We start from the raw sequence: 13,599 nt of genomic DNA, 5'->3' as shown, positions 1-13,599 counted from the left end.
TGAGGCAATGGGGTTAAAGGGCCAAAATTGATCCCGTTTTGGTGCTTGATGCCAAAGGGGGAGAAAATAAGGCCAAAGCAATAAATGGATCAGCTACCACTTGTGAATTTTGAAGAGTTAGAGTTTTTGTTTGTCAAAATACTCTTGTTTGCCTCTTATTGTCAAAAGTTGGTCTCTTGTGGGGAGAAGGCTTAATTATGGGAAAAAGGGGGAGTTTTTGAATCCTTGATCAATTTCTCGTGAAATATCTCTCTTTATGTTTAAACATGTGTGTTTGACTTAGAGATAGGAAATTGAGTTTGATTTGCAAAAACAAACCAAGTGGTGGCAAAGAATGATCCATATATGTCAAATTTGAATCAAAACAATTTTGAGTTCTTATTTGAAGTGATTTTGCACTTGTTCTACTTTCTTTATGTTGTGTTGGCATAAATCACCAAAAAGGGGGAGATTGAAAGGGAAATGTGCCCTTGGGCCATTTCTAAGTATTTTGGTGATTTAGTGTCCAACACAAGTGCCTAAGTGTTGATCTATGCAAAGTGGTGGACAAAGTGAAAATCAAGTCAAAAGGTATGTTTCTCAGACTTAGTACATTGTTTTAGAGACTAATGTATTGTGTCTAAGTGCTGGAAACAGGAGAAATCGAATTGGAGAAGAGATGGCCTTGTTCAGCCAAAGCCAGTTGTCTGGGTGCACCGGACTGTCCGGTGGTGCACCGGACAGTGTCCGGTGCGCCAGACTGGCTCAGGCGAACTTGCTGCTCTCGGGAAGAAATTAACGGCGTACGACTATAATTCACCAGACTGTCCGGTGAGCACCGGACTGTCCGGTGAGCCAACGGTCGGCCGCGCGGGACACGTGGCCGAGCCAACGGTCAGATGGGGGCACCGGATTGTCCGGTGCGCCAACGGCTCCAAGGCTGCCAACGGTCGGCTTTGCCAAATGAGGAAGGAAATCCGCACCGGACAGTGTCCGGTGGTGCACCGGACTGTCCGGTGCGCCAGGCGACAGAAGGCAAGAATTGCCTTCCCAGATTGCTCTCAACGGCTCCTATCTGCCTTGGGGCTATAAAAGGGACCCCTAGGCGCATGGAGGAGAACACCAAGCATCCTTTGAGCATTGTTGATCACTCACACTCCATTCTTGCGCACTTGTTCGACATTCTTAGTGATTTGAGCTCCGTTCTAGTGTGAAACTTGTGATAGTCTCTTGAGCTCAAGTCTGGGTCTTGTGTGTGCGTATTTGCTGTGATCTTTGTGTCTTGTGTGAGTTGCTCATTCCTCCCTTACTCCATGCTTCTTTGTGAACATCAAAGTGTAAGGGCGGGAGGCTCCAAGTTGTGGAGATTCCTCGCGAACGGGATAAGAAAAGAAAAGCAAAATACCGTGGTATTCAAGTTGATCATTGGATCACTTGAGAGGAGTTGAGTGCAACTCTTGTCCGTTGGGACGCCACAACGTGGAGTAGGCAAGTTTTGTACTTGGCCGAACCACGGGATAAACCACTGTGTCATCTCTGTGTTGATCTCTTTGTGGTTATCGTTTTGTGCAAGTTCTCCTCTCTAGCCACTTGGCTTAACTGTGCTAACTCTAATCAAGTTTTGTGGATTAAGTTTTAAGTTTTCACAGGATCACCTATTCACCCCCCTCTAGGTGCTCTCAGACACATAGTGTCTACCTTTCGTGTTATCTTCATGTTGTATCGGCATGGTATTTCCTCCCCCTCATCCTTAGGTTCTTCACAAATGACCGACCAATTAATAACATTTTCATAATACACATTTTTATATTGAAACCCTTTGAACATGATAAGGTATATGTTTCAAATATTCATTCAATCATGCCTCAAGCTATGGTTTGCTCATACTTCAAGTATGGTTGCTTCTTTTCATCATTCTTTCAATACTTGTGGTAACTTTTCGAAGTTACACTATGCTTTAATTCTATTTGCCTTTCCTAGTTTATGGGCAACGACACTTCTATGTGCCTGTAAATATATATAAAGCCCATATCTAGATATTTTCTTTATATAACCATCCCTTTATTCAACTTCTAGTTGATTTCTGCCACTGAGATAAACATACTTAAAAAGGAGATAATGCCCATGATTAGGAAAAATAGATCTTCAAGACCTTGAGCTACTAGTGGTCATTGTATCCAAGCTACAACCATTTTTCAAGATAGTCTGCATTATATGATAGATACATAATGACAATTGCTCTTGTTCAAGTATTACCATTCCTTTTCAAAATTCACGGTCGTTTGTCATGGGGTGCTTTATGCACTTTATCTTGCTTTACTTTAATATTTCTTAATACGATAGCAAGCTCCTTTATTAATAGCTGATGAGCTCAAATTTGTTTCAGCTTTGTCTTCTTTTTCATTTACCGGTATATTCTTATCCTGAAGGCACCTCGCTAGCAGGCTGCTCTCCAGTTACCAGCTCTCAACTGGTTCCCCATTATTTCGTTGGGGTGTTTCGTGACTAGGCTGTGATAAGCTCTCTTATCCATTTTTCTCCAGGCGTCCCCGGATACTTGGAATTAGAGTAACTAGATTTCCTATCCTTTTCTTTGAGGCCTCAGAATAGGATGAGGAATACCATTCATGGTACTTAAGTCCTCTCTAGTGCACTAAACAATAGTGCGACTTGATCACGCTCTACAAATCACAAAACAAAATGGCAGTTCAATACTTTGTTTCAATGTCTTCTTGACATTCCAATTTACTTATTGGTATTGCATGGGAATATTCTATGTGAATTCTCGGCTTCTTGATTTTCTAGTTTTCTTATTAGTGCGGGTCTTGCACGGGGATCTTTTTGGCTTTTCGAGCGATTTCCCGACATTCTTATTTCAAGTATTCTTTTCCTCCCCCTAATGTCGTGGAATAGATAATTGGGCATTATTGTGGTAAGTACATATACCATAGATTTGAAGTTGGGGAGTTGTTCTTATGATCATTTGCATTAGTCATATGCAATAGGACTATATGCCCCTTTTCTTTTCTTTTGAAATTATGGACTTCATGTCCTTTTCTTGAAAAAAGGGTAATTCTTCTAGTACGACCATATTTTCCAAGTGTATCCTTATTTCATTTGGCATCTTCCTTCATATTGCTAGACTTCATAGTGATGATTACCCAATATATCCATAATTCTTATGAGCAATGCTATCAACTTCATTGGTATGTGGTTTTCTAAGGAGCGCACTCACTTATGACCACTTTGATGAAGCATATTTTGACACGTATAAATCCTTAAAATCCCTAATAAGGATTTTATATGACCATGGATATCTCCTAGATGCATTCTAGGCAAGGGTTATTATTTAAATTACACTTTTCATAAGAGAGTATTGCACTTTTAGTTTCCCCAGTGGCTCAAAAGTGCTCACAAGGATCTTCTTAATTTAGGGGATACTAATGTGATGGTCTTGCAAATTGATTGCTTCTCATTATTTGCAAATATAAATGAAATTTCTTATGATGCAAAAAGGGGAGAGGATATCTAAGCTTCTAAACTATTTATCCAAATAATAATTTGACAATTCAAGTGTGCATTGAGTTTCAAAGGGAAAATTTTCATAAATGATTTTCACATTCAACCTTTCTTAATAATTCATATGGAAAATCATCCATATTTTCTAACAATTCATAGTGAAGGTATGATGTTCATTGTTTCTTCTTGAAACGAATTCTTATGTATCTCTTTTAAACATGAGAGAGTACTGCATGTACGATGCTTCGTATGATCATGCTTCTTCAAGTGCTGATATAATATCACATTTTTCAATCTATGCATATAATGTAAAATAAATACTCTGAGGAATGACATTATAGAGGGTAACCTTTGTGGCCCGCTTGGATGTACTCTTCTTAAAAAATTCTTTTTGTGTCGGTATCTCTTTCGAGATTTTATATCAATAGGATACTTTCAAAGTATTAAAGAGATGATTCATATGCTTCTATGTTACTTTCATGCTTCATAATAATCGAGTAAATGCAAGATTCCATACAAAGTGGAAACAAATATTGAATGTATTTCAAATATATACTAAGTAAAGATTCATATATACCGATGAGAAAATTGTGACCTTCTCTTCAAGAGTTGGAAATTATTTGCCAAAAGGGTCTATTCTTCGTGGCTTTCTAATTTATGCAATATTTACAACCATAATTCTAAAAGGATGCAATAGATGTTGATCATTTGTAAAAAATCATTCAAATCAAATATTGACTTTAATTTCAATACTATTGTTTGGAGTATTTTCCTGTCCAATCCACTTCATGTGGTTCTAATATGGCTAGGGGCAAGGGGTACCTCTTCATGAGGGTCCATTCATAGTGTCAATGACTTTCTTTTTGCATGTTTGACAATAAACTTTCATTGGAACAAATCAATTCGGTGTTCCTTCATTTGGCAATTCATATGACTAAAATTGGATATTATTTATGCATAAAATGATGCAATTAAGGTAAAAGGTTGTGCTTATTAGAAGCAACAAGATGACCTTCTATGGTTCATGTGAATGGTCATTATTGTTTATACACATGTGTTGGACTTCTTGTCAAATATATTCAACCAGGTCAAATGAATTATCGACCTTGTGTCCACACATGAGACTTGTGCATATTAATTGATCGACGTAGAAGTCGGCGATTTTAAATCTGCAACAATCATATACCACACCTTGATCGACTTCTTGTCGACGACTACTAGTCAGCAGCGATGGTGTATTCGTGTGGATACAATACATAAAGTTTGCCCATATTTCCGTATTTGAAAATATATACAAAATACTTGTAATCCTATAAGTGGTATATGGTATTCTTCTCATAAAATTCAATATCCATGCAAGATTAATGGCACTAGTAAGTTTGTAAATGTATTGCGTAAAGGTAAATAATACCATAAAATTACCTCAATTTTCATAATGGAAAAAAATGTCATGACCCGTTTACACCATCAACAATGCTTCTTGCAACTGTAGTTTAATCATGAGTACTTCTTTGTAATTTATAATTTCCGAAAAACACTTCTTGTTGTTTCAGACATCTTAGATGTAATTATTCATACATTTAGAAAATGATCCATGTACTTTATGTAGGACTTCAATAATATGTAATGTTCTTTCTGATAATATGCAGTGTGCTCCACCTCACATGTACAAAGTGCGACGTGTAATGCTTCATGTGATATGTCAAGTATTCTAGGCCTTTCCATAATGCGCTTTAGGATTTACTTCTTGTAAATGTTAAAGTATTCTAGGCCTTCATTCATTTTCTTAAAAAACTGTTATGTGATACATCTATAGATTGAGGAAAATTACTTCTTGTAATTTCCTATTGGAACAATTGGATCTATACCATTAAAAGATCCAAACTTTAGATATATACCATGGACCCCACATGTCATTGACTCATGTGGACCCACATGTCATTGACTCATGTGGACCCACATGTAAGTGAGATAGTAATGGTATGGATCTAAAGTAGTGATCTTTTAATGGTATGGATCCAAATTTCCCTTTCCTATTACACTATAGGATAAACATAACAAATGTACAATAGTAATACAAATTCATAGTTCATATGCTTAAAAAATATAATAACATGCTAAGTAATATAATATATAAATGTATAAATAGGGAATAATTTCGATCTCAATTATTGCATGGAAATATTTTTTACTATTTTCAGCATTTTCATGATTATTTATGAACTTTTCTATAATTTAAGAGGTAAAAAGGGAAAAACCACGTAGTTTACATAGGGTGCAACGGCCCAAATGGCCCAATCTAAGTTATTTTTAGGGTTTGTCAACCCTATCCCTCTCTATGTTTTTACTTTCTTTCTCTCTCTTCTCTTCTTCTGCCCGAAGGACAGGGGTGGCGGCGGCTGCCAGCTCTCAACCGCGGCCGTGTCCGTGCTCCGATGGTGGTGGTGCGCCCGAGCCCGGGTTCCTTTGGGCCGGAGCTGCGAGGCGGTGCCCTGTGCCTGCGTGGCTGTGCTGCGGCTACGCCGCTCTGTGGCTGTGCTGCGGCTACGCCGCTCTGCGCCTGCGTGCTCGTGCCGTGGCTGGTGCACACACTGCAACTTTCAACAGCACAGTCCTTCAACTTCGACACATGCAGGGCGACAGCCAGTGGCCGTGCGCCTGCTCACGGCGGCGGCGTGCACCATCGACAAGGCCCACACCCATGTGTTCGCATGCTCTGGCGCGGCGGCTATGGCTCATAAAGTTTCACGGTAATTACAAAAACATGACTAAAGCTTGTTCACATGCCAGTATGCCATGTGCTTGACCAGTAGTGAAAGTGTCAACTCCTCTCTGCTTCTTTCTGTTAGGCTGCAGCGCCGAAGCCATTAGAACATATGACGCTTTTTCTTCCTGGCTTCTTTGTAATTTGCATGTCAGCTTCAAGCCAACAGATAAAATATGCTATAGAGATGTTTTTCTTTTGTTTCATGTGTGCATTTGTGTTTATGCCCGTCGGAAGAGAAATGGGCTAAAAAATGCAGAAACTTTCTAATGGCGAGTGAACTTACCTTACTGATTTGTGAACTACTGAAGAGCAATGGTGCTGATAACGTGTTAGAAACCCTTTGATACCGAGTGTAGTCCAAAGGCTTCTTAACTCATAAACACATGAGACACAAAGATATGCGAGGAACTAGTATTCTCATTCATCTGTTCTGTTCACTGGTTACAATAAATGGTAGTGTCATCCTCTATATATAGTGCAAAGTTAGGGTTTCGGCTAAGTGGGCAACATGGGCCTTCGGGATCCAAACTGTTTTCTTAACAGTATCCATGTCCGTGGCCGGCCAGGTGATGGCATATATTTGTGCGATCCCATCCCCAGTTATCGAAGCAGCCGCGAGCGAGAGAGCATCGTGGTTGTTTGTTTCAGCTTCTGGGCGGCTTCTGGCCGCCAGAAGCTGAAGCTGTATCCAAACGGCCAGCTTCTCAGGCGGCTTTTCGTCGCAGCGCTTCGCATAGAAGCGACCCGCCTACAGCGCCCGAGAAGCGGCCTTCAGTTGGCTTCTACGCAACGCTTGGGATACGGCGCTAGGGTTGTCGCGCTCCCAACGAGCCGCCGTCGCTCCCGCTCCTCCCCACACTGTCGCTCCCTCTCCTCCCCACACCGGCGGCTTCTCAGGTACGGGCGAACACCTCCTCGATCTCCTCCATCCGTGTATTCTCCTCCCTCGCCGCGTCTCGTTCCCGTCGGGTTGTCGCACCCTTGAGCGTTTCTGTTTCCCTAGGGTTGCCGCACGAACGCCGCCGTCGCAGCTCCGTCCTCAAGCCTTCTCCCCGTCACGTCGTCGTCTGAGCAGGTAGGCTCGCCTCCATCCTGATCCTTAATCTGCAGCCGGCGCCGCTTTCCGTGTGTTTTCCCTCGACCCCGTTCCCCGTAGTGTTTACGGTTGATCCTCTTCGGTTAATTCGTAATGTGCAGTCTATTGCGTACATCTGATCGGGTTTCGATGGAGATACTAACGAATTTATTGTCCTATTTCTCATACAGATTACCCCATCAACTAGGAATCTAGGACTTCGGTACCAACCTCCACTGAAGCTAAGGTAACGTGAATATCAATTTGTGGTTTACTTATTTGTCAGCATTGATGCAGTTTAAGTGTTCCAAGAACGTGGGTCGATGGCCTTGTTTTAGTTCATAAACTCACTAGACCTAAACAATGAGTCCACGGTTAGGATAAGAGAAGTAATCTCAATGGTAGGGGTCAATGGCTTCATCAATTGTTTTGTAGGGGGATGATTTTTGGGAACTCATGGATATGCTCTAACAATGTTCAGAAAATCACATTTCGGATAATTATTGGGCAGTTAGCGGAATGACCCTTCCTGTGTAAACTGGGGCACCAAGAAAAATAGTTGAGAGGTCGGTGGAAACAGCTGTATTTAGTGGGTTATAGAGGTCAACAAGCGAAAGTCCAAGGATTTTGTTTGCCCATGTCATGATTGCATAGCTCATAGAACACACAAAAATTCTGTGAAGGTACAAGTAATAGTTTTGGTTAGAATAGTTAACTACAGATCGAGTTTCCAAAACCTTGGCACCACTGCTATGCAACTGATGTGGTTTAAGCATACATGCTTTCTAGACATACTCACAACATATAAATTAGCTGTGACCTTGGTTTTTGTTAGTGCCCACTTATGGAGCCCATTGATAACCGTCACTGCATGATTATAGCTTGAACCCTAATTTTGTAGAGTATCTCATTGGATGTAAGTACATTATCCTACTGTCTAGTTCACTAACCACCTAAATCCACATCAGATGGATTCAGCAGACTCCATAGCCGACAAGGCAATTGGAAGGATGCAAGAGATTGCGGACAAGATATTTTCCGTAGCTCGTGAAACAATCCGTCCAGGACGCGGGTTGACCTCATTTGAGGCTACCAAATTACGTGTAGCATTGGAGGACATTGCTTGCATGCTTGAGCAAGACTCTCTGGTGTTGCAAGAGAATTTGGACAACGTGAACAACGTAAACAACCCTGGTCAAAGCAACTATGAACCGTCAGCCTTGTCCTCACCACCCCTGCTGACGAGTACCTTAGTCCGGATTGGGACTTTGCTGAGCACTTCGCAAACTTCTGGGGTCTTGAATATGACTCCGACCAAATGCCATCATTTAGTGACAATGAAGTTTAAGTTGGATAATGTTAGAGTCAGGTGTTAGTGTGACTGGGATAGATCCGCCTTTTGGTTCTTGCGACTTTGTAACCTGTTCATTGTGCTTTTGTCTTCAGCAGCACTTTTATGTCGTCAGTCCCTATATGTAATTATGCCAAACGAATGTGACTGCTTATGGTACTACTTTTATTATGGTCAGTTTCCTTTTATATTTGTTGTCTTAGTAACTGAACTTCAATACGTAATATGAATCGTGTACACTCTTTCGCACTAGATGGACAAGTCTGGCAAAGTGATTGCTAAGTGGGATAGTAGAGCAACAAAAATTTACACAGAAATATGTGTAGAAGAGGTCAATGCACGGAACAGGCCACAACATTTCCTAAACGCCGAAGGGTATGCTAACCTCATAAGAAAGTTTAAGGAACGCACTGGTCGCACTTACACAAGGGATCAAATGAAGAATAAGTGGGATTCGTTGAAGAGAATGTTCACGCAGTGGAAAACTCTTAATGAAAGGGCTACAGGTCTTGGTCGAGACCCTCATACTGGTTCAATCAGTGTGCCAGATGACCGGTGGGCCAAGCAAAATGAAGTAAGTAGATCTATTTATTTTCTAGACTAACAATAGTATTGGCCATCTCAAACTAGGAACTACCATGTTGGTGCAGGCAATGCCAGGTTGTATTATGTTCAAAACAGCCCCCCTAGAGAATGAGGACGAGCTAAAGGCTATGTTTGGACCCATTGTCTGCACAAATGAAAGAACCCTGGTTCCTGGCGTCGAGGATGCTAATTCATCATCTGATGATCATTTCGAAGCCACTTTAGGTGGGGGTGAAAACAGCACACCTGACCCCTGCACAAATGCTAGTGGGAAGCGTAAGATGCGCCATGATTCTCCTAAACCAAAGAAGAAAAAAGATTCGAGGGAAGAGTACATGAGAAGACTAGTGGAGGCTTTTGAGTCGCGCTCAATGACCACTAACAAGTCCATTACCTCTTCCGACAATGACCCAGTTCAACTTGAGATTAAAAAGCAGTTGCAACAAGTCATGGATGATGGATCACCAGAAGGCAGCCAACTACATTTGTTTGCCACTCATCTATTGATTGAGAAAAAGTATAGAGATGTTTTGGCAAACTTGCAGACAAAAGAAGGAAGGATCGCTTGGCTTCGCAATGCTTACGAGATAGATCTTAAAAAGTGCACTTAGCTGCTGGTCGTCCGACAACAGAGGCTTATGTTCAGTATTATCGTTGTTTCTGTCTGTTTTATGAGTCTTGTCGTTTATTGTTGTGAGGAATAAACTTGTCGTGCGCTTCATTTTCCCTTTGAAACAGTTTTCCAGATATTCGAGTTGAACTTGTATTTCAATAATCAGAGTTGTCAGCTTGTGAACAATGTGAATCTATGAACTTTCTGTCTCCTTTGAATACTGAATATATGTGGCTTGTAAACTGTGGTTGTACATTATTATGTGACTTACAAACTGTGGTTACATATGAATATGTCTCTGTTGTTTGTGTGCATGCAGATGTGTGACCCTGCTGCACACACATATGATAATGAAATGGATGACACAGATGCAGAATTGGTGGTTGCTATATATGCTGTAGACGTTTGGGGCAGGACTTTCAGTCAGGTTCCTAGAAGAACATTGGTTGAAACTGGTATTCAATGGGTGGAGAGAACGTTGGAGAATAGTAACGACTGCTTCGATATGTTTCGCATGCGACGAACTATTTTTAGACGATTGCATGACACATTGGTGGACAATTATGGTCTACTTCCAAGCCGGGGTGTTAGTACTATGGAAGCACTTGGCATTTTCTTGTGGGCATGTGGGGGTCCACAATCATTTAGGCAGATAAGGAATAAGTTTGGTCACTCCTTGGAAACAATTAGTCGCAAGTATACTGAAGTCCTTGATGCACTGTTCAAGATGTCATCTGACATAATTAAGCCCAAAGACCCATATTTCATCGATATTCATCCTCGTTTGCGAGAGGCGAGATTTTGGCCACACTTCAAGGATTGCATAGGAGCAATTGATGGTAGTCACTTTCCAGCGGTAGTCTCGGCCTCGGAGCAAGCCAAATATATTGGACGGCACGGTTACGCATCGCAGAATGTAATGGCCGTTTGTGACTTCGATATGAGGTTCACATTTGTTGTCACAGGATGGCCAGGATCCGTACATGACACTAGAGTATTACAAAATACTTTGATAACTTATGCGGACAGGTTCCCCCAGCCACCAGAAGGTATATAATTATATACCTTCTTTTTATGACATATGCTATTCATTAATGGCTTAAGTATTTAACTTTTGTATTTCATGTTTGTGCAGGTAAATACTATCTTGTCGATTCAGGTTATCCAAATAGAAAGGGCTACCTTGCACCTTATAAGGGTCAGAAGTACCACATTTCTGAATGGCAAAATGCGAGGCAACCTATTGGGAGCAAAGAAGTATTCAACTATGCACACTCTTCGCTACGCAATGTAATAGAGCGATCGTTTGGGGGTGCTTAAAATGAAGTGGAGAGTTCTATTAAGTCTCCCTTCATTTTCGCTTACCAAACAATCCAAGATAGTTATTGCTTGTATGACATTGCATAACTTCATTAGAGAGAGTGCTCTACACGATAGAGACTTTGATGAACTAGGACCTAATAGCATCAGTCATGATGTACCTTTAGGTGAGAGTAGTAGTAGCACATCTGATGAGTTAGACATGAGTGCTTTTCGAGATGCAATTGTTAATGCATTAGTGTCGTAGGTTAGTATGTCAATGTAACGGTAATTATGATGTAAACAACTCCACTAATTAATGTGTAATGACCTTTTCTTCGTTATGGGTTTCATTTTATCGTTTGTTCGAACAGAATCTGCAATATGAGAATCTGATTATCCAAACACGTAGATTCTCACGAACAGCTTTTCTGCACAGCTGGCGAACCAAACACCTAAATTCTACCCACCAGCTTTTCCCAACAGCCAGCTTTTCCCCACGGCCAGCTTTTCAGAAAAGCTGGTCAGAAAAAAGCCGAACCAAACACGCCCATCATCTGGGCGAAACCGTGGGCAGAGTAGCAGGCGCGGAGGAAGCTTCCATAATCAATTCAAGCGCTCGCTGCTGTCACGACCTCGGAGCCACGCCCAAGATGTTTCACTATGCCTCGAAGATGGAATTGTGGCCTCACAACGTGGGTCTGATAACCGGGGGACCCAGAATTTTCATCGATGGCCATCCTCCGCCGCAGATCCGTGTTGCGTCGTGGGTGGGGCATATCAACTCCCGTATGCCGGTTCGTATAACAGGAGATCTAATCCGGGGCGCAGATTTCTGATCCTACGACTAGGACGTCACGATACCCTTTCGGCCAACATAATAGCAAAAGAGCCCCTGACCTTTACAGTAATATAGCCGCCATCCACCCGTGAAGTAAGAACATTACGCGGAAGTCCCTGGAAATTGCAAATAAGTCTCTAGGACTCGTTTTAATTATAAAAATAACCTAAAACTCATTTAAGTCCTGTATTGCTCGTTTTAACTCCGTTTTAGTCTGTTCCAGTTGCGTTAGTTCCATAATAAAGTTACCTACCTAGAAACAATATTATTTGATCATGTCTCATAACTTTTATAAATAGGTATTTTGTTTAACCTATGTTAGTGGATTAACCTTTCTAGTCAAAGTTAATCTGTCTATAGTAATAAGTTGACTAACATATGATTTCTAATTAAGCTATAACTTGGATTAAACTTAAGTTAGTTATTTATTTAGAATATCCTTTTTCACATGGTTTATAACAATCAACATAGAACATAGTTTCCTGTTTAATCACATAAATATTTCGGAAATCATAAACTTCTAACCATGACTCCGATTTTAGTGGTTCTCGAACCTATGACCTCGTAGCAGCACGTAGAATGTTCTTACGCTGTTTGTTCTCATGTTTGGTGTATTGTTATTTTTATGTACTTCTTTTCTATTTATATGTATTGCTACTAGTAGCAGCGAGGTTACGAGTCACCCGAAGACCAACATGGTACCTGGGAATCTCGAGTCTAAGGCAAGTTGTGCCCTTGATCACTCTTCTTTACCTAATAATGTTCTTGTTAATCACTGTGACATGCTGAGGTTAATTTGATCGGACCTAATAGGCTTCCCTAGCATTGTTTATCCCACACCTTGCAGACAAAAGAACTATTGGGTAGTTTGTTATTGCTCTACCTGGTTTTAGTAAATTAATGTAACATCATGATCATGTTTCCAGTTATGTCGTTGTTTTAATTGTGGTTCATGATAAGATCATTATGTTAATTGGAACATGGAGAACCACCCGAGAAAACAGTGGTACCACAAGGGTGGTATGAGATGCCCTTGGCTGACTAATTAGGAAAGTTAGTGGAGGACTACCTTACCCGAAAGGGGCAAGGGCGGTAGAGGAGCTGCGTATAGGGAGGTTCTCGGGTCGATCATGCTGCAATGGCTTTTCGGACGTGGGATTCCTATATTGCCCTTCTCAGAAACCGTAGCGGGTTTTTTGAAGCTAGTGGAACTTTGTAAAGGCCTCGTAGTGCTACCGTGCCTCGTCTCCTCGGCAGAGATGAATGGGAAGTCGCGATCCCTTAGTAAATGGATAACACGACTTGTGGGTAAAGATGTGCAACCTCTGCAGAGTGTAAAACTGGTATATGAGTCATGCTCACGGTCATGAGCGGCTCGGACACTCACATGATTAAACTATGGAACTAAACTTAATTTGTCATATGCATTGTATTGTGGGTGTTATTATTAATTTGATCTCTTGTTTATTTGAGTTGGTATCTACTTATACTTAGTAACTGCTAATAAAATTTTGACCAACTCTAAAAGCAATGCTCAGCTTTAACTATCTCCTTTGGTAAGCCTTACACT

At 41.0% G+C, this 13,599-nt stretch overlaps 2 protein-coding genes across 4 annotated transcripts; both read left to right on the top strand.

The window, feature by feature from the left end:
- The first annotated feature begins 5,836 nt into the window (after positions 1–5,836).
- On the top strand, positions 5,837–6,529 carry LOC100278103 (uncharacterized). Its single transcript, NM_001329110.1, has one exon. The coding sequence runs from the start codon at positions 5,837–5,839 to the stop codon at positions 6,302–6,304; it is 468 nt and encodes a 155-aa protein (NP_001316039.1). The 3' UTR covers positions 6,305–6,529.
- A 22-nt stretch (positions 6,530–6,551) lies between these two features.
- LOC103647229 (GT1 superfamily protein) lies at positions 6,552–11,523 on the top strand. Of its 3 annotated transcripts, none has more exons than XM_035965387.1 (5): positions 6,552–7,162; positions 7,269–7,340; positions 7,532–7,587; positions 10,209–10,938; positions 11,025–11,523. In XM_035965387.1, exons 4-5 carry the CDS (start codon positions 10,209–10,211, stop codon positions 11,207–11,209), a joined length of 915 nt encoding a protein of 304 aa, XP_035821280.1. In that variant the 5' UTR covers positions 6,552–7,162; positions 7,269–7,340; positions 7,532–7,587; the 3' UTR covers positions 11,210–11,523. The 3 variants fall into 3 exon arrangements, with proteins under 3 accessions (XP_035821280.1, XP_020404041.1, XP_020404042.1); XM_020548452.1 differs by lacking the exons at positions 10,209–10,938; positions 11,025–11,523 and adding exons at positions 8,945–9,265; positions 9,342–10,188; XM_020548453.2 differs by lacking the exons at positions 6,552–7,162; positions 7,269–7,340; positions 7,532–7,587; positions 10,209–10,938; positions 11,025–11,523 and adding exons at positions 8,686–9,265; positions 9,342–10,187.
- Positions 11,524–13,599: the final 2,076 nt, after the last annotated feature.

Source organism: Zea mays, chromosome 2 (genome assembly GCF_902167145.1).
Source record: "Zea mays cultivar B73 chromosome 2, Zm-B73-REFERENCE-NAM-5.0, whole genome shotgun sequence".
NCBI classification, from domain to species: Eukaryota; Viridiplantae; Streptophyta; class Magnoliopsida; order Poales; family Poaceae; genus Zea; species Zea mays.
The sequence above is the reverse complement of the archived record's forward strand: the minus strand, read 5'-3'. Positions and strand labels throughout refer to the sequence as shown.